The sequence below is a fragment of the Perognathus longimembris genome, chromosome 3 (assembly GCF_023159225.1).
Source record: "Perognathus longimembris pacificus isolate PPM17 chromosome 3, ASM2315922v1, whole genome shotgun sequence".
Taxonomy (NCBI): Eukaryota; Metazoa; Chordata; class Mammalia; order Rodentia; family Heteromyidae; genus Perognathus; species Perognathus longimembris.
Genome location: NC_063163.1, coordinates 112097766 through 112118924, shown reverse-complemented (window position 1 = coordinate 112118924; position 21159 = coordinate 112097766). Strand labels below are relative to the sequence as shown.

At 42.8% G+C, this 21159-nt stretch overlaps 1 protein-coding gene across 1 annotated transcript; it reads right to left on the bottom strand.

Annotated features, from left to right (window-relative positions):
• Positions 1 to 6494: 6494 nt before the first annotated feature.
• On the bottom strand, positions 6495 to 19807 carry Fdx1 (ferredoxin 1). Its single transcript, XM_048343803.1, has 4 exons — positions 19534 to 19807; positions 16272 to 16396; positions 9667 to 9796; positions 6495 to 7569 (listed from the first exon to the last, which is right to left on the bottom strand). Exons 1-4 carry the CDS (start codon positions 19692 to 19694, stop codon positions 7455 to 7457), a joined length of 531 nt encoding a protein of 176 aa, XP_048199760.1. The 5' UTR covers positions 19695 to 19807; the 3' UTR covers positions 6495 to 7454.
• Between the last annotated feature and the right edge of the window lie 1352 nt (positions 19808 to 21159).

Below are 21159 nucleotides of genomic sequence, written 5' to 3'. Positions count from 1 at the left end.
AACTATTGATGGTATAATTTTTTGTTATCATTTTTGTGGATGTTTAGCTGGTGCATGTAACATAACCATACTTGTAATTTATTGTGCAAAATAATAGGTTTCTTTATGACACTTCTGCACATATGTAAGATATACTCTCATCTTAATCACCCCCTTTCACTCTCTCTTGCCCTCCTTCCTGTCTCCCTACTCCCTCCCGCCACAGACAGTCCTTAGTTTAAGTTCATGTCTTTTTTTGGTATCTGTGTGTATGACATGTCATAACTACATCTTCTTTATCAACTCAGCTATTGATGGTCACCTAGACTAACTCCAAAACTTGGTTACTGTGAAGTATGGTGATAAACTTGGGTGTGCTCAAATATTTTGTGCCCTGACTTACATTGTTAGGCCTCCATACCGTTTCATAATGGCTGCCCTCATTTACAAAAACCAACACTGGTTTTTTTCCCCTCCAATCCCAATCCACACCCTCATCAAACCACATTTGTTGTTTTCTTTGATAACCATATGGCTGGAGGTGGAATCTCAATGTAGTTTTGATTTGTAATTCTTTTATGGCTGAGGATATTAACTTTTTTTCAGGCATTTACTACTTGTTTAGAAAACTGTGTATAATTCATTTTTCCATTTATTAATTTGATTATTTATTTCTCTAGTGTTTAATTTTCTGAGCTCTTCATGTATTCTGCACATTAATCCCTTTCCTTACTTTTTCTCCAACCAAAAGGCCACAAATTATTTCCAGGCCACACTCTAACAATATAAAGCCACATTCTGTTATTTGCTCCTTTTTCTAATTATATACTAGAAATTTTCATATCATAACCACAAAATGTGGTTATCAGTAAGTATGTTTCTCTAATATAAAGCTCTTCCACAAGATGTGGTTATCAGTATGCTCCTCTAACATAAAATCCTTACAATAAAGCATATCCATTGTCAATAACATTTATCAAATGAGTAGATGTAAGATAATCCTTTATAAGTTTGCCTTTTAAAAATTACTATTCTGGGGGGCTGGGGATATGGCCTAGTGGCAAGAGTGCTTGCCTCATATACATGAGGCCCTGGGTTCAATTCCCCAGCACCACATATACAGAAAATGGCCAGAAGTGGCGCTGTGGCTCAAGCGGCAGAGTGCTAGCCTTGAGCAAAAAGAAGCCAGGGACAGTGCTCAGGCCCTGAGTCCAAGCCCAAGGACTGGCCAAAAAAAAAAAAAAAGTACTATTCTGGCCAGGCATCAGTGGCTCATGCTTATAATCCTAACTACTCAGGAGGCTGCAATCTGAGGATCCAGGTTTGAAGCCAGCCTAGGCAGAAAAGTCCATAAAACCCTTTATCTCCAATTAGCCACCCAAAAGCTGGAAGTAGAGCTATGGTTCAAATGGTAGAGTGCTAGCCTTGAACAGACCAAGCTCAGGGACATCACTCAGGCCTGGAGTTCAAACTCCAGAACTGGGGGCTGGGAATATGGCCTACTGGCAAGAGTGCTTGCCTCATATACATGAAGCCCTGGGTTTGACTCCTCAGCACTACATATACAGAAAAAGCCAAAAGTGGTGCTGTGGCTCAAGTGGCAGAGTGCTAGCCTTAAGCAAAAAAGAAGCCAGGGACAACAAAAACAAAACAAATAAACTCCAGGATTGGCATGCACACAGACACGTGCATGCATGCACGTGCGCGTGCGCGCGCACGCGCGCGCACACACACACACACACACCTTGAGCAAACAAAGCTCAGGGACATGGCTCAGGCCTTGAGATCAAACTCCAGGATTGGCGTGCACACAGGCACACACACACACACACACACACACACACACACACAATGAATATACAAGTCAAAGCATTGAGCCTGTTTGAAATTCACACATCACTAGATTACACCCTTGCTTTAATAAGTTTTCGCTCAAGTTTTGTCAAGAAGCAATATCCAACGGCTATATCGTGCTCTGCAGTGAGAAAGGTATTTGCACATAACATCTGTTAACTGACTAAATCTGTGTCATGTAGATAATATTACACAAGTGAAAAAGTAATTTGGCTGAAATACTGAGGCCCTTAAGGCCGAGTGGCACAATCATAAGGAAACCTGGCCAGGCCACAGTCATTGCATAGCTTTCTACAAGAAAAAAGCTCATAAATATACAGTGAGCATGTGCCAAAGGTTTGTTTAACTTGCTAATAAGAGAATGACAAAGTAGGGCTGGGGGTGTGGCTCAGTGGCCTAGCCTTGCCTACCCTGTGTGAATGCCATCACTTTTCTCCCCTCCTTACAAAGGCAGGAACAAACTGATACACAGAATCGGCAGAAGAACGCAGGTAGAAATACAACTGGATAATGCCCTACGAGGAAAGAAAACCCTAGGGGGTTGTTTTGTTGTTTTCTGCCAGTTGTGGGGCTTGAACTCAGGGCCTGGGCACTGTCCCTGAGCTTCTTTTTTTTTTTTTTTTTTTTTTTGGCCAGTCCTGGGCCTTGGACTCAGGGCCTGAGCACTGTCCCTGGCTTCTTCCCGCTCAAGGCTAGCACTCCGCCACTTGAGCCACAGTGCCGCTTCTGGCCGTTTTCTGTATATGTGGTGCTGGGGAATCGAACCTAGGGCCTCATGTATCCGAGGCAGGCACTCTTGCCACTAGGCTATATCCCCAGCCCCCTGAGCTTCTTTTTAAGCTAGCACTCTACCACTTGAACCGCAGTGCCACTTCTGGCTTGGTCTGTTTCTGTGGTACTGAGGAATCAAACTCGGGGCTTCATGCATGCTAGGCAAGCACTCTACCACTAAACCATTCTCAGCCCCCTCTAGTTTTTATAGTTACCTTTTCTACCAAGAAAATACTTGTAACTTGCTGTTCTTTTCCTAAGTTAACATCTGACTTCAGAAGATTTGAGTACAAATCAATAGTCCATAGCAAGCAAAGCTACTTTCCCCTACATCAGGGGCCAACAAACTTTTTCTGCAAAGGGCCAGATAGCAAATATTTGAAGCATTCTGGGCCATGTGATTTTGATCAGATCCATCTAACGTTATAGTATGAAAGCAGCTATGGCAATAAGTAATGAATGACTAAGGTAATGTTTCCATAAAATAAAAATTTTAAAAACAGTAACTACATTGGACCCACAGGACCCAGTTTGCTGACCTACATTCCTGAATATAAGGCGACACAGTTAGACAAGTCTCTATGCACAACTCTGAAGATGAGAAGTCATGACTTGCTTATTTTTCAGGTTTCAGATAACCTTTAAACAATACACAAGTCTTCAAATGATAAATCTTGTACTTTCCTCACCAACTAAGGGAATCTCACTGTCTGTGGGGCTTACTCAGTCTTTGGAGCTCAGATAAGAAATACATACGTTTTGTTAAGCAAAGGCAAATAATCTATAATCCATCAGTGCCTTCCCCATTGCTTTGAGAGGCTCATCAGAACCAATGGGAGACCTAATGCTGATGAGAAATCACTGAGGGCTAGCAGAAGTTCATGGAGCCAGACATGTCCAAGTGATGGAGGAGCGCTCATGTGAGAGACAAGGTCCTGGAGATATCACATGACTACAGGGGTAGAGCCCACAAAAAAAAAAAAAAAGGTCCTTTCGGACCTTTGAAACTGATACTTCAGAACTGAAAAATCAAAACCAGAAGGATCTGCACTAAGCTCATTCAAAAGCTGACTCATACATCTTAAGAATTTTTTGAGTTAAAAAGTTGATCCATTTTATGGGGGCTGGGGATATAGCCTAGTGGCAAGAGTGCCTGCCTCGGATACACGAGGCCCTAGGTTCGATTCGATTCCCCAGCACCACATATACAGAAAACGGCCAGAAGCGGCGCTGTGGCTCAAGTGGCGGAGTGCTAGCCTTGAGCGGGAAGAAGCCAGGGACAGTGCTCAGGCCCTGAGTCCAAGGCCCAGGACTGGCCAAAAAAAAAAAAAGTTGATCCATTTTAATACAGTGGAGATCATGTGACCTCCCTAGAAAACAGAGCATTCTGACTACAGGATCCTCATGCAGGCTGCAAACTCAGTATATAGGCCTACATTGAGCTCGAATTGCCCAACCATAACAGGTGACCATTACTGAGCCAAAGGCTTAATACAATATTCCTTGTAGACTCTGATGAAGCTGGGGATATGGCCTAGTGGCAAGAGTGCTTGCCTCATATGCATGAAGCCCTGGGTTTGATTCCTCAGCACCACATATATAGAAAAGGTCAGAAGTGGCACTGTGGCTCAAGTGGCAAAGTGTTAGCCTTGAGTAAAAAAAAGCAGCCAGGGACAGTGCTCAGGCCCTGAGTTCAAGGCCCAGGACTGGCAAAACAGACACACACACACACACACACACACACACACACACACACACACACAAAAACAGTAACTGGGCTGGGAATGTGGCCTAGTGGCAAGATTGCTTGCCTCATATACATGAAGCCCTGGGTTTGATTCCTCAGCACCACATATATACAAAAAGGCCAGAAGTGGCAATGTGGCTCAAGTGGTACAGTGCCAGGGACAGTGCTCAGGCCCAGAGTTCAAGCCCCAGGACTGGCCAAAAAAAAAAAAAAATGTGTGGATTCTGATTAAGGCAAACACTTATTGTAGACATACTGTGAGCACATACTGTAAGACACTGCAGTTACAAAACTAAACACAGCACAGTGCTTACTCTTGAATAAGAAACCCAAAGTTAACCTTTCCTTAGGGACCCACTTCCAGGGAAAAAGGCATTAATCCCTTCATGAGACAGAGCCTTCGTGACCTAATTGCCTCATAAATGACATAACTGCTGTTGCACTGGGGATTCAACTTTGGGAGACACAGTCAACTCAGGGCAAGCACTGAGACAAACAAGCTGAATGTTGATGCTTTCAGAAATGGCCAGTAAAGCAAGGCAAGCCAGAAGGGCACAACCCCCCTGCTTATTGAATAATATCAAATCAAGTCGAAGAAAATCACATAGCAAATAATCCTTAGATAAGCAAACGAATGAAAGAGAAAGGAATGATAGCAGTGTGTTAGTTACAGGCAGAAGTGGTATCTCTTCCCCATCAACTCTTCTAGGAAGTTGCTTCTGATGATTATCTTTTAACTCACCAGTTCTATTCTGTTACAGCCACATTTATTTGCGTCTGCTAGGAATCATACCTTCTTTCTGCCAGCTGGTCTTCTAACTTTTCAGTTCTAGAAACTTATAAACAGAAGAAAATCTGATAAAAAAAAAAAGTAACTTGATATGTGACGTGCTGACACATTAAAGAATTCCAAGTGCTGCTTAACCAAGATCTTGTTTCTATTCTTCAATATTTCTCAAATAGGAACGTTTATATGTCTCACTGTGCTCTACATTTAATTTCATATACTATTTCTAGGAAAACAGCATACAACACATTATTGTTATTTTTGTAGTATAAGCCTATAAGTTTAAAAGGCATTAACAAATTCTGATCCAGAATTGAGACTACCACAAAATTTCAAGTAGCCTATTAAGGAAGGAGAAGCAATTAAGAGATATAAAAGGGCAATAAAAGATGGGAAAAGAATGTAAATATCCCTTAGAAGGCAACTTTTCAAGTGAAATATCACTATTCTCATAAATGTTAAATGACCATTAGAGAGATAGTCCACATAATGCTTAAATAGCTATTACAAAAGAATAACAGAGTTGGCCTGGAGACAAAAATGATTGGGTTTTTTTTGCCGTGGGGCTTGAACTCAGGCCCTAGGTGTTGTCCTTCAGCTCTTCACTCAAACTAGTGCTCCAGCACTTTGAGCCACATTGCCACTTGTTTCTGGGGGTTAGTTGAAGATGAGTCTCATGTAATTTCCTGTCTGGACTAGCTGTGAACTGCAATCCTCAGATTTCACCCTCCTGAGTAGCTAGGATTTTAGGCGTGAGCCACCAGTACCCAGGTCCTGAGTTCAAGCCCCAAGACTCAGAAAAACAATGAAATGACACCGTGTACCTTAATAAAACAGATACAGCTTTTGCTCACTCTCAGTGTACCTGCCCCTTGGAACTCAGCCACAGCTTTGTGAGGAAGCCAGGACATAGAATAAGGCCACATCTGGGTGTTCAGCCAATATCCCCTTCTGAACCCCAGAACCAGAGGTGTGGCTCAAGTGGTAGAGCCTCAGCTGTGAGCAAAAAAGCAGAGCAAGAGCTGAGTTTAAGGTCCTAAGTTCAAGCCCAAGTACCAGTACACAGAGAGAACATGGTAAACATGCTAATGAAGAAAATAAATTGCTTTGAAACTTTTAGAAGTCTAGCCCTTTCCATACAGAAAGTAATCACTATTCCCTGACCAGCAAATGAAGACGCCTCAAGTTCTTCCTAACAGCTATCAACATTATTTAATTTAAAATCCTACTTGGCAAATCAGTTTGGTTCATGTAAGTTCTTTATGCATCTACCTATTTCACCCATCCATTTTTTTAATTAGTCCAGATCAGTCTTTTTTTTTTTTACAATTATATTCCCAAAGAACACACTGTGCAGCCTTTTGTTGTGTTTTACAAATTTATTTGTAGTACAGATAAAGATTCAAGTGTCTTCCATAGAAAAATGTTGACATGTGGCACCGAGCTCCCTCCCTCCCTCTGGGACTGCGACATTGTTCCGAAGCTGCACAGGCCATGAGGGAGAAGTGTGCCCGGCCCTGCACCATGAGGAGGGAAAGTATCCAATCCAGGCTACGCAGTGGCTGCCTAATCACATCCTCTGGCTCAGGACATAGAGACCTAAATCATCAAGATTTCCATTCTGTAGAGCCAGTAATTTACAAATCAACATTACTTTCAAGAGATTACAAATATACCGCTTAGATAAGTGTAAAGACATCTAATTTTAGTTATTCCCTTGATTTACTCAGAACAGATATCAAGTTTAACAGTATTAAAATGACTACGTTCAATTTATTACTGAATCAAAATTTTGAAATATGTATTGGAAAGTAACTGTCTTAAAATTAAGCATTTTACTGAGCAATTAGATCTTTTCCATACATATTTATATTTAACTGTTGCTGTACCTTTAAGATCCTAAGGTCTCCAGCTTCGGTGTGAACATAAAACTCACAAGAACGAGATTTGGGTTCCAGTGGGATTTTTGAATTAGTTAAATGTCCTACTTCGGTCATTTAGGTCTCTTCCTCCTCCTACACCAAACACAAGTAATACCTTTTCCTAACTTCCCTTTCTAGGGAAGTCACTAAACACACATAAAGTCAGATACAGAAGGCTCTTGACACATCGGCTATTTTTTAATATTTAGCTGGCATATAATAGTACACTTTATAGTACCTCTAGTACTACAAAATAGAGTGGTTATACAAGGTGAATTAAAATAGTAAAGCCAGTCTGAATAATAAGTGTATCCACAATGGTTCTCATTTAATTATACTGGAAATAATTATAAAAATAGGAAAGGGTCATGAAAATACTTCTTTTTACTGTAGCTTAGGAGTTCTTGCCCACATCAACAGATTGCCGGGCATCGGCCACTGCATCCGGCACGCGAACAGTCATGTTGTCCATCGCTTTGGTCAATAAGATTTGGCAGCCCAGCCGTGACCTGTACAGAAGAGGGTGGAGGTTTCCTTCAGTGTCCACACACGTCAGTCACAAGGCAGCCGTTCAGGACATTCTTACGTTTCCTTGCCCACAGCAATTAGGGAATTGACTAACCTTTTAAACTTCCATGAAATCAAAATAGGCACAGCCAGACTGTTTTATCTAGCTATAACTAGAGGGTAACAGATCATAAGTATGAAAAACAGCCAGGCTTCATGTTAGCCTTTATTTTCTTATCTACAAATTGACTCACCAGAACTTATTACCTTCTGGTGAAAAAACTGACAAGCAAAGAAATAAGCAGAGGACATAATGGTGGACAAAGGCACAGAAAATGATTATCCAACCCCCAGATAATCAGAATGACTATAAAAGCTATACTTTTTTAAGCTTTTAGGTAAGAAATTTAGAATAATTGCATATACTTCCCACTTAAATCATCCATGTTAAGAGCATAATTTTCCCATGTTTGTAATATCTTTGAGATCAAAGTGCACCTTTAAGCCAATGGCATCTTATAATCATTATGACAGTTGGTGACTCTGGTTACAATAGCCACAGAGGTGTCCCTATGGCTAGTCTACATTTACATAGACCCTTTTTAGTTTTTCACATTCCATCTCTCTTCTAAGACAACTTTTTCCTTTATTTGCTCTTTCTTTTCACTTAGGATATTACCTACAGAATATTACCTACTCATGCACCCACTAATTTTACCTGAATAAAAAGGCCATTCATTAGCTACAAATGAACCCTCTCATTAAGAAACACAATTTGCATAACCAAATAATACAGTGGAAGTATTTGCCACATTATCCTTTAGGAGAGAAAAAAAGGTGTTGATAGAGAATGGGACACTGAAGGTGTTACAATATCAGGAAGATGGCAACTATAACTCACTGTGCTTTGCAATCTAAAGAGACTATGATCCCAGTCTTCTCTATCTGTCTTAGCTACATCAAGTGGGAAGTAAGGGCAGGGACATAGCTCAGGGGCAGAGCACTGGCCTAGCATGTGCAAGGCCTAAGTTGTTCTATCCTGAGCACACAAAAAAGAGGGAAATAAACGATGAGAAGAAGGAGTCTTCACAAATGACTGTGCAAGTTTGGTGAGGACTCAGTGAGATGATCTGTAGCCACATCATACACATGACATTCGTCACACACATGACATTCGTCATACACATATTAATAAAGCCACTATTAAATTTCATTTGCCTCACAAAACTACAGTTAAATAAAGCCCACCCTAAGTACCAAGCCCTCCTTGGCACAGCAAACCAGAAACCTTCCCTTACTGCAACCAAGAATGGATAATTAAAAAATAATAATTACCACTCAACATCACTTGCAGTATAAATCTTGCCATGTTTAAGAGTAACTATTAATAATAAAAATAATCTGATTAATTTAGTGTAAGGTACACTTAGAAAAAGAACCAGACATCTTAACATAGTCACTATTTTATATTAAGTGTCTTTGAAAATTCTGTTCTCTCAAACAGGTAAAATTTTCCACTGTAATTCTGTTCAATTATCAAATCTGTCCTTCAAGAATACTATAAAAAGCATTACACTGAATTCCATCCTGCTAAGTTGTGATAAATATTAATTTCTGGAGTAAAAATAGACAAAGATGCACTGAGATGTAGAACTTACAATCCCTCTGCTTTTTAAAAGGAAGCCTTTGGCAAGGACTCGGCTGAGGGACAGTGGGCAGGAGTGCCATGCGTGGGTGGGCGCACCTGCCACTGCTCTCACCTGGGCGAGCACACACCCTCACAGGTGGATGACAAGTAGACACAGGTAACAAAAAGGTGCATCTTCTCAGCTCACCAGTATCCCTGACGCTGTCTTTTCTTTTAGTACTTTTGTCTTGTTTTGCTCAGTGTAGGCCCAGGATCTAAGCCACTGCCTAGCATGTAAAAGGGACAGCCTAGATTTCTGTTTGTAAACAAAAATATTTTTCATCTTCTCTTCCATCCAAAGACTTCAGTACATGTAACTTAGGGCATATACATATAAACACTTCCTACCCCCACAGGCCTGGGCCTGAAAAAGACCATCATAATAAAATCAGGACCCACTGCTCAGTCTTACCTGTCTGTTAGTCCATAAGCCAGGTCTAGCATGTCATTCTCCTCATCAGTGATGGAATCTAATTTCTCATAAATGTGATCCTCAAAGATGAGGTGGCAGGTAGAGCAAGCCAAGGTTCCCTCACAGGCACCTACAAAAGCAACAGACAGGAGCACACCCTCAACATCACACCACTGCAACCTGGATTACTGTGTTAGGTACTTCTCAATTTTTTGTGCTAGTACTGGGGCTTGAACTCAGGGCCTGGGTGCTGTCCTTGAGCTTTTTTTACTCAAGGCTATAGTACTCTACCACTTGAACCACAACTCAATTCTATTTCTGGCTTTTTGGGTGGTTAATTGGAGATAAGAGTCTCACAGACATTCCTGCCTGAGCAGGATTTGAAGCACAATTCTCAGATCTCAGCCTCCTGAGTAGTGAGCAGGTGTCCAGACTAAATTTTACTATAAGATAAGAATGGCCTTTATTTCTGAGCAATCACTTTTGATTTCTACAAACTAAGTTCTGGTAGCACATTCTAGTAGCATTTTTTTTTTTTATCAGTTGTGGGGCTTGAACTTGGAGCCCAGGCAATGTCCCTGAGCTCTTTTGCTCAAGGCTAATGTTCTACCTTTGTTCTGCAGTGCCACTTCAGTTTTCTGATGGTTAACTGGAGATAAGAGTTTCATGGGCTTTCCCACCCAGGCTGGCTTTGACCCATGCTCCTCAGATCTCAGCTTCCTGAGGAGATATGATTACAGGTGTGAGCCACTGGAGCCCAGCATATATTTATTCTTTAAGTAAATATACCATGTTCCTGATCCCCCCACCCCTTATTTTATGATCCTTGTTTTATTTTCTGCCATTAAAAAAATCAACAAATTATACTTTTCTTACTTTTTGTACTAGGGAAAAGCTGAAATACAACAAACTGTAAGAGTCAGTATAAGACCTGCATAGACAATGCAGGAGGGCTGACGCTAACCCCGAGCAGCTGGGGCCAGCTTGGCAGCATCACTACACAGTCGAGTCGGCAGCAGTCTCGGGATGCCAGGCAAGTGGTGGCTGGAGGAAATGCACGGGCCCAGGACACTCCGTAATGACATGGCAAGCCCACAGTACTTTGGGGGATCTTGTTTTTTGAGATTTTACCTGTATGTTTTATTTCTAATCGAGGAATTCTAGAGAATAGTAAAGACACATATCTGGTGGGGAAAAGCACTGAGATAAAAAAAATTTAAATAATAAAGATACAGGTGTAAATGAAGCCTAAACTTATAACCAGAAGCTTTTCATTTTTATTTTTACTTTCTTTCTTGCTACAGAATCTCAGTGGGAATGGAAATAGGTGTGGTGAGGGGACTCATAATTGCCATGTGTGCATGTGTATACAGACATATATACACACAAGTGTGAACTTAAGGTGATCACCTGTTATGGAAGGGGGTTTTCTCAAAGATTTGCAAGACAATCCAGAGTCATAGCTGGGGAGGATGGGGGGGGGGGGGTCTGCCTAGCAAGTATGAGGCCTTGATTTCAAATCCCAGTAAAACAGACTTAGGCAAAACAGACATTTGATTTAAGTTTCTTACAGCTCTATACCTACCTACCTTTCCAATAAATAATCAGAATTGCTACTGGCCTCAGAGAACAGAGAATGGGGGAGACAAGGAGGAAATGACGCTATTGAAATGGAAGACTCAGTTGTACAGCGCAGCATGGTGACTACGTTTACAATGCATATTACAATATGATCTGAATGTCTCCCCACAAAACAGTGAGCCATTCCACATTGCATACATACACCAAACATCACTCTAACCCATAAATACAAACAATCACAACTGACAATTAAGAATAATACCACATGACTTAGCACAAATTGGCTTAGGGACCCATTATAGCCACAGGACCATGTTAGGCTAGAGTTTTATCTGCCACCCAACCTGTTTATACTGTCTTCATTAAAGGAATATGTACTTTAGTACAGCTTTTATTTTGTTGGCATTCTGGCTAACGTTTGGAGCTCTTTGTTCTAAATTAATTCAGTTTTAGCTTGCTTTGTAGCCTCTTTTTGTCACTCCCAAAGCTTACAGTTCACACGGCCTGACAGCTAAAATTACAAGACTTTCCTTTTGTTTGGTTTTTACTGTACGGAGGCTTGAATCCAGGACCTAGGCTTCATTAGGCAGGTACTCTACCACTGGAGCCACGCTTGCCACCCTTCTTTGCTTTACTTATGTTGTAGCTAGATGCATACTTTCTGCCCGAATCAGTCTTGAACCACAATCCTTGCACCTAAGTCTCCTAATAATCTAGGCAGCCTGGTCTATGCTATGCCTGGTGTGTTTAATGAAATGCAGGTCCCATTAACTCTGCTAGAGTTCACCTCAAGCCACAATCTCTGCATCCTGAATAGCTGGGATTACAGGTGACAGCCATCACACTCAGCCAAAATTACAGGACTCTTGACGAGTTTTGTGACAAGACTATGATTTTACTAGAGTAAGAATCTTGTTAACCTGCACAATTTTACACCCGGATAATTTTTAAATTAAACTAAGAATATTAAGGTATACTTATGTACTAATTTAAAGGCTGGTGGCTAATAAAATGTCACTTGACATGAGTTTTATTTTTGAAAAAAAACAAAACAGGATTAAAGATAATAAAAGTTGGAGCAATCCTCCGAAATTACTCTCATAAATTATTTCTCAGGGAGGGCTGGGAATATGGTAGAGAGGTAGAGTGCTTGCCTAATATACATGAAGCCCTGGGTTTGATTCCCCAGCATCACATATATAGAAAAAGCCAGAAGTGGTGCTGTGGCTCAAGTGGCAGAGTGCTAGCCTTGAGCAAAAAGAAGCCAGGGACAGTGCTCAGGCCCTGAGTCCCAAGCCCCAGGACTGGCCAAAAAAAAAAAAAAAAATTATTATTTCTCAGGGATAATTAATGTGAGTGTTTGACGACAGGAAGAGGTAGTTTCGTGAGTGTGCATCTTATGTCAAGATCATGATGTTGACATGATAGGTTGCCCACACCTGATCCCTTCCCTAACACAGGCCTGAAGCACAGCTGCTTGAGAATACTGTCTGCGGAGCTATGCAGAAACACACAATCTAATTTTCCAAAGTAAAGATTGACTGAGCACGGCCAGAAATACTCTAATAACCGTGATGGGAATCAACACAGACTTATATAAACATTATCAGGACCAATTTAAATAGTTTCCCCGCAAAGTAGACAGATGAAGGGAAGAGGTAACACAGAAGGAAAATATCAAACTGAGATCCTAAGCAAGGTCAATTGGATCACAGGTGTGAGCTGCCCTCTAGTGACGGAATACTGCCATACACACTGAAAACCAAGTCACATAAGGCATCTGCAGGAAGAATCCTTACACATTTGTATTGCTTCCAGCATTCACAACTATCCATCTTTATTCATGTATTCACTCTTATGCAATGAGGAGTACAGTGAGAGTGGCTTTATCCCTCGTGTCACTGGGATTGTCACAGCCTGAGATGCATAGCCTGGAGGAGGACAAACACCAGGTAGCCTGTTTAGTGCTGCTGAGTTACTTGCAAACAAGTCTCCATGGGCCCAGGCTAGGAGAGAAGAAACCTTACTCAGGACCAGATGATCCTCCATCACAGCGTGCTGCCCATCTCTTCCACAGCACTGGTCACAGTCTAGAAATTACATACTTCCCCTATCCCACACAAGGAGGCATCATGGGAGCTTAGATCTAATGGATGAAAAGCAGCAAACAGGCATTTGCAGATGGGAAGACAAAGAAGTATATGAACTGAGGGTTAAGTATGTCTAAAAGTCACAGGGAGAAGAAACCTGGGGTGAGTGTCAGCTAAGAGGCCAGTGTGATCAAGGTTGGGGAGAATAATTATAGTAAATGGCCTCAACTGTAAGTCGTGTAGACCAGGATAAGAAATACGCATTTGACCTTTAAGTGCAACAGGCAGTCATTTGTGGTTTAAATGAGAGCTCTGACTTGCCTGTTGATGTGCGTCATGACAAATCGCCCCAGCCACTGGGCTTAAGAGCAGAAGCAGGTAGCAGTTCCTGGCCTGCAATGATTGACAAGTATCATCTGAATGGAGTGCCAAAAGAACATACTAGAAACACAACTTGGAGATGTAACTGACAGGAGGAGGTTGCTGGATGCAAACTAGAAGATACTCAGATTTCAGGCTTCAATTGCCAGGCAGTGCTCATTACTCAAGGAGAAAACAGAAGCGGGAAGACTTTAAATCAATGTGTTTAAACTAATGGGGGGGAGGGGCACTGGGCTTGAACTCACAAGGGACATCTTGCTTACTCAGCTGGCATTCTACCACTTGAGCCACATCTCCAACTCTATTTTTTGCTGGTTGTTTTGGAGATAGAATCTAGCAAACTTTTCTGCAGAGATTAACCTTGATCTGTGATCCTCTACATCTCAGCCTCTGAGTGGCTGAGATTATAGGTGTGAGGCATTAGCACCTAACAAAACTAGTTTTCATCTTCACATTTTGTTAAATAGACATTTCAGGAACACCTGCTAACCAATACAAACAAGAACCCATGAGAAAAGCAGCAAAAAAAAATAAATAAACCTGAGCATTCAATTTATAAAACAAATTTTCCTCAGTAACTCTTATCCCCAGGAATATACTACAACAAAATTCTAAAAGTCCATGGAGGCCTCCTAAATATTTAGAGAAAAAAATGTAGCAAGTAAATCATGGCATGATTAGATAAAAGTATGCAGTTACTGGCAGCAGGGAATATGGCCTAATGGCCAAGAGAGCTTGCCTCACGTACATGAAGCCCTGGGTTTGATTCCCCAGCACCACATATATAGAAAACGGCCAGAAGTGGCGCTGTGGCTCAAGTGGCAGAGTGCTAGCCTTGAGCAAAAAGAAGCCAGGGACAGTGCTCAGGCTCTGAGTCCAGTCTCCAGGACTAGCAAAAAGAAAAAAAAGTATGCAGTTACTTTTCCAACAGCAGCGTTTCACAATGATTAAGTTGCTTCACCATGTGAGACCGTGTGCAAACCTCTTCTGACAAAACTGGTTTGGGGTGTGCTTCCTCACTGTACCACTCAATGGAGATTCAGGGGATGTTATTAAAATTCAGATTAAAACTTCTCAACTGTAACACAGCAGCGCGATTCACGCACTTCTGCCAGTTCACAGGCCACCACGACAGTCAGCTTTAAAACTAAGCAAAAATGTGAAAAGATTCACAACTCTTTAGAAGCTAGTATATATTTTATGTTTCAATATTTTATCCTGCTTTTATTTCATGCAATTCATGTTTATACCAAATGCCACTATGTTTTTTAAAGCACAAGGACCTTTTCTAGGAAGCTTTACAGAGAAGTCCAAGAGAGGCAGTGCTTTGGGAGGAAGTCTGAGGAATTCAAGGCTGCTTTGGTCCTCCAGTGACCACAAGGTTGATTTTCACAGCCAAGCCACAAATACTAGGGCGCCTAACCACAAGTGACACCGTGGTGGCCCTCTGCTAAGCCCTTTGCTTTTCCAATCTATATATTTTTTTCATTTTTCAGTGGTAAAATTTGAACTCAGGGCTTGGGCGCTGTCCCTGAGCTCTTCAGCTCAAGGCTAGCATTCTACCACTTTGAGCCACAGCACCACTTCCAGTTTTCTGGTGGTTAACTGGAGATAAGAGTTACAGAGACTTTCCTGCCCAGGCTAGCTTTGAACCAGGGTCCTCAGATCTTGGTCCCCTAAGTACCTAGTACTATAGATGTGAGCCACCAACTCCCAGCTTTCATTTCCTAATATTTAGGAACAGTGAGACTAGATCTATTACCCAACCTAACAGGAAAATGAGACATAAAAAAGATAAACATTTCATGGCTGGTAAGTGACAATGATAGCCTGTGAACCATAGTCTGTCTGAGGTGAGTTTAGTCTCAGTTAAAAGTGATATATATTACCTTTCTATATATTATGTGTGTACATAATTTTATCTCCTAGTGTGAAAAAATAATTCAGTAAACATTCTCAGTTAAAAGTATAGCCAAGGGCTGGGAATGGCCTAGTGGTAGAATGCTTGCCTTGTATACATGAAGCCCTGGGTTCAATTCCTCAGCACCACATAAACAGAAAAAGCTGGAAGTGATACTGTGGCTCAAGTGGTAGAGTGCTTGCCTTGAACAAAAAGAACCTCAAGGATAGTGCTTAGGCCCTGAGTCCAAGCTCCAGGACTGGCAAAAAAAAAAAAAAAAGTGTATCCGAGCCAGATAGGGTAGCACATGCCTGTAATCCCAGTACTTGGAAAGCTGAGCAAGAGGTTCCCAAGTTTGAGGCCAACCTGAGCTACTGTAGGAAACCCTGCCTTCAGGCTGCAGGACACAGTAAGGTGATTAATGAAACCATAGGAGATTTCTGGCCATTTGGCTATTTAAAGTCTTTAGAAAGACTACAGACTACAACAGTATCACTCTCCTATTCTTTATAAATGAAAATATAACTCCAATACATCCTGAATTTCAGTATTTTACTTAGTAAGCAACAGGTTAGATAGAATTTCTCAAAAATACCAGCTAAAATCTATGCACTGGCTTCACTTATGAATTTGAAGGAGCGCTCTATACTCACCGAAACCATCAATATCCAGATTATTTTCAATCACAACATCTAGCAAAGAGTCACCAATTTTTCCTTTGGTTGTTAATGTTTCACCGTCACGGTTTATAAAGTGGATTGTTATTTTATCTTCTGAGCTGGAAAAGGAAGCAGTTGCTTAGTATTTGTAGTAACTTTAAACCATAATTGTGTGTGTGTACTAGCTATGTGGTTTGAACTCAGGACCCACGTGCTATTCCTGAACTTTTTCACTAAACTTTTTTCACTGAACTTTTTCAAGTTGTAGAATGTCTACAACTTGAGCCACAGCTCCACTTCTGGCTTTTTTCTGGCTAAGTGGAGATGAAAATCTCACAGATTTTCCTGTCTAGGCTGGCTTGGAACTGTGATCCTCAGATCTCAGCCTCCTAAACTGTTAGGATTACGTGTGCGAGCCACAGGGACCTGGCTCTCAAATCCTAGCTTAAAAGGAACATGGCTCAAGTGGCAGAGGGCCTGCCTAGAGAGCACAAAGCCCAGCACCACTAAAAAAAAATTCTTGCCAGTCCTGGGACTTGAACTCAGGGCCTAAGCATTGTCCCTGAGCTTCTTTGTGCTCAAGACTAGCACTCTAACACTTGAGCCACTTCCAGCTTTTTCTGTTTGTGGTGCTAAGGAACTGAACCCAGGGCTTCATGCATGCTAGGCAAGCACTGTACTGCTAGGCCACATTCCTAGCCCTAAATTTTTTTTTAAATACTTAACTAATACTTTTTTTTTTTTTTTTTTTTTTTTGGCCAGTCCTGGGGCTTGGACTCAGGGCCTGAGCACTGTCCCTGGCTTCTTCCCGCTCAAGGCTAGCACTCTGCCACTGGAGCCACAGCGCCGCTTCTGGCCGTTTTCTGTATATGTGGTGCTGGGGAATCGAACCTAGGGCCTCGTGTATCCGAGGCAGGCACTCTTGCCACTAGGCTATATCCCCAGCCCCTTAACTAATACTTTTAACCCATAAGGTTAAAATATTGAAGCATGCACATGCATATGAATATACTTATTTTATGGTATTTTTTTCTCTCCAAAGCTTAAGAAGATCCAAACAAAAGAATATCCATCTACTCACCTGCCCAGGTTACAAGTCTACCACCTTAAACGAAATGGCAACAACTATGTAGCCATTGTCTCCTGGTGGTCTGTAGTCCAGCTCCCCACAGGTCACATGCTTATACTTTACCACGTGACTCTCATCTGGTCACTGTAATGACTGGTGTTGGTAGAGAAAGTTTTCTCCCAGCTTTCCAATTCCAAGAAGAGTAAAAGCTTTACACCAGTCCCATAAAGGGTAAGACTTCACACCGGGAAAAGACAACTTCTGAATCCCGCACCATCACCAATTAACCAGCCATCCCAACAACTACTTTCTTTATTCAGCTGGTACTGGGGTTTGAACTTTGACATCAGGGCCTTGTGCTCACTAGGCTTGCTTTAACTGGCATGCTACCACCTGAGTTTTGTGGACTTTTGTACCCAAGCTGGTTTTGAACTTCAATCCTCCAGGCCTCAGCCTCCTGAGTAGCTAGGATTAAAATGAGTCCCAGTAGTCTTCTCAAAACAACTATTATCCATGTTATCGCTTATCAGGCATTTACTTTTACATTTAACTCTGCTACACACAAAGGTTATTTCAACCAAGATGCTGTCCTGCAGTTCTCAGCAGGCTTCTAATGTGGGGAGTGCTGCTGACACACCTACCACAGAGGAGAGGAGTATTCCTCTTTAGCAGGAGACCCAACTGATGAGAGGCACACTAAAACTAGAGCCCATAATCCTAGGAGATGGATTATCAGAAGATCCCATTCAAGATAACCCAGGCAGAAAGTTGGCAAGACCTCATCTCAACAAACAAGAGGAATGTGATGGCAAATACCTCTAACCTCAGCTATGTGGGGTGAATGACATAGGCAAAAAGTTTGTGACCCTACCTGAAAAGCAACTAAAGAAAAAAAAAAAAAAAGCTAGGGGTGTGGCTCAAGTAGTAGAACACTTATCTAGCAAATGAAGCATAGCCGACTTTTTTTTTTTGGGGGGGGGGCAGTCCTGGGGCTTGGACTCCCAGCCTGGGCACTGTCCCTGACTTCTTTTTGCTCAAGGCTAGCACTCTACCACTTGAGCCACACCACCACTTCTGGCTTTTTCTATATACATGGTGCTGAGGAATCAGACCCCGGGCTTCATGTAAGCAAGGCAAGCATTCTACCGCTAGGTCATATAACCAGCCCCCAGCCTACATTTCAAAAGTAGAAGAAAAATAAAAGACAAAACAACTTACAGACAAGGCTCAAAAGGTTCAACTCCTTGTATTGAACCGAGTGAAATCACCATTACCACATATATATGTACATGTATGCATATATACATATGTGTACATATCCATATCTATGTATATATCTATGTATAACTTGCATATTTACGTGTACATGAACACGTATACTTTCGTGTGTAGTCCAAATAATATATTCAGAGGAGACAACTCCCACTTACGAAAGCATCCATGTTCCCTCAAAAGTTAACATGGATAAATCCCAGTTCTTAAGAAGCTTATCAAGAACACACCCGGCGCCGAAGTTCAGCACCCAAAGGCCCTTTGGCACAGGACCCACAAAGGGTAGGGAAGGCTGGGGAATGGGGACAAATAAAATCCTATTGGTCGTCCCCAGGACCTCCCTCAGAGTCTCTTAGGCAAGACGCCTAAGCCTAAGGAGAAGCTGTGGACTGTATACAAAGCGCAGGCTCGGTTTCCAGCTACACGTACACGCTGGAGTCCAAGAGCTGGCAGAGACCGTCATCGTGTAAATCTCCACCATGTGACCACAAACCTATGGACACAGAGCCTCTGAAAAGTTAGGCAACTTGGACCTCGTGCGCCAAAGAGAAGTTTAGGGGCTTGCCCTGGGCAGTGCAGGGAGGCAGGCCGGCCGGCAGGCAGGGAGGGAGGGAGGGAGGGTGAGGGGAAGGCAGACAGGCAGGCAGGCTGGATGGCCTTCACTTCACTAATGGCAAAGAGCACGGGTCTGTCGGGTCTGCCGTAGGGGGTGACCTGCACGACCCCACTGCAGGGCCAGATTTCACAAGGTCACCGTAGCTCCGACCCACAGTGCGGAGGGCCCCAGAGGAGCCGGGCCGGGGGAGACGGGGGACCCCGGGTTTCCAGGGTCCGTCCGCCGGGGGTGGCTACGGAAGGAATTTCTCGGCCAGGCGGGAGGAAGGCCTACCCGCCCCGCACGCTCCCGACCCTCACCTGCTCCACGCCCGCGCCGACAAGCTCAGCGGCCGGCTTCCCCCTAGCACGACGCCCGCCCTCGCGCCGACGCCGCCGACGAACAGCCAGCGGTGGGCCGGGCCGCGGAGGGCCGCGGAGGCGGCGGCGCGCAGGACCCGGGCGCCCCCAGCGGCGGCCATGGCCCTGGGTGCGGGAGCTGCCGGAAACGACGCGGACCACCGGGGAGACGGGGTCGCCGCGCGGACGTGGGGGCGCCGGACGGGCCGCGGGTGTTGTTGCTCCGAGCCGGCGACGTCCAGCAAGCCTTGCCGCGTGACCTTTAAACCCGTCCGCTTCGAGGTCGGCCACGCCCCTAACGCGATAGCCCCGCCCTGCCTTCAGGCCCCGCCCACCTCCGTTCCCACGCCCCTAGGCCTTGCGGCTTCCTTGGGGGGCGGGGCTAAGCGGGAATGGGTAGTTTTAACCTTGAGGCTTTTAAAACGTGCCCAGCAGGAACGTTTTATTTGAGAAGATCTAGCCGAATTTCCCGGAAAGGGAAATACTCGGTAAAAAACACTCTCTTGTTGATGACTAAAACCTTGGGGCTTTTTTTGGTCCTGCACTGCCTCCCCAGTCCCTAGAAAAGCAAAACAGGAGTTTACAGCAAAAGCTATTCTGGCATATCGAATGAGGATAGTGAGAAGTTTTGGAAAGTTTCCGCATACCAATAAGAGTTATACATAATTGTCTTACAATTATGACTATAAAATTATAGATTTTTCCCAATCATGAGGAGATGTAGGGCTGCTAGAGAAGGTAGGACTGATAAATGCTGAGTACATAAAATGAGAATTGGCAGGACATTTTTTTGGTTGGAATGAGACTTCTAAAAGACTTTTACTAAAACCAGAAAAATAAATTGTAAAATATACTTTATTATAGTTAGTATGTTGTGAAAAGAGAGGCTTTGAGGTTAGAAAAAGGCAATGTTCAAACTCAAGGTCTACCACGTAGGACATCTGAGACCTTGAATAAATATTTTTCTCCAAGGATCAGAGTTTCCACAACTCATGGATAAGATACAGTATGTCAGGGCCACTGTAAGGGTTAGACAAACTGACAATGTCCAGAGCATCACAAACCATGCTCAGTACATCTTCCTGAGCACTCCCATAGAACACTAAAGACGCAAAGTGTAAATATTATAAATACAATATAAGATACTTTAAAGACTATTCAAGCCAGGTATTGGTAGCTCATGCTTGTAATCCTAGCTACACAGGAGGCTGAGATCTGAAATCCAATTTCAAAGCCAACCAAGGCAGAACAGTCCATGAGACTCTTCAATTAACTACCTAAAGGCCAGAAGCTGAGCTGTGGCTCAAGCAGCAGAGTGCCAGCCTTAAGGGAAATAAAGCTAAGAGATGGTGCCCAGGCCCTGAGTTCAAACCTCAGTACCTGCAGTACATACACACACATTAAATTCTTAACAAAGTAGTATATTTACTGGTGTAGATGACTTGAATAAAAAAAAAGCATTCAAGTTGGAAAGGACACCACAAATTCTGACAAGCAATCTTGAAAAAGAAGCTGTAAAAGAATAGTTACCTTCGGTTTTTTTGTTTTGATTATGGTTTTTTCATACGACCACATCTCCAGGGTCAG

Coding starts and splice junctions, on each gene's coding strand:
- Fdx1 (XM_048343803.1), bottom strand. CDS start 19,694: ATGGCCGCCGCTGGGGGCGCCCGGGTCCTGCGCGCCGCCGCCTCCGCG. Junction 16,397..19,533: donor TCGGCGCGGGCGTGGAGCAG/GTGAGGGTCGGG, acceptor TTCCTTTTCCAG/CTCAGAAGATAAAATAACAA. Junction 9,797..16,271: donor TCTGGATATTGATGGTTTCG/GTGAGTATAGAG, acceptor TTGCTTTTGTAG/GTGCCTGTGAGGGAACCTTG.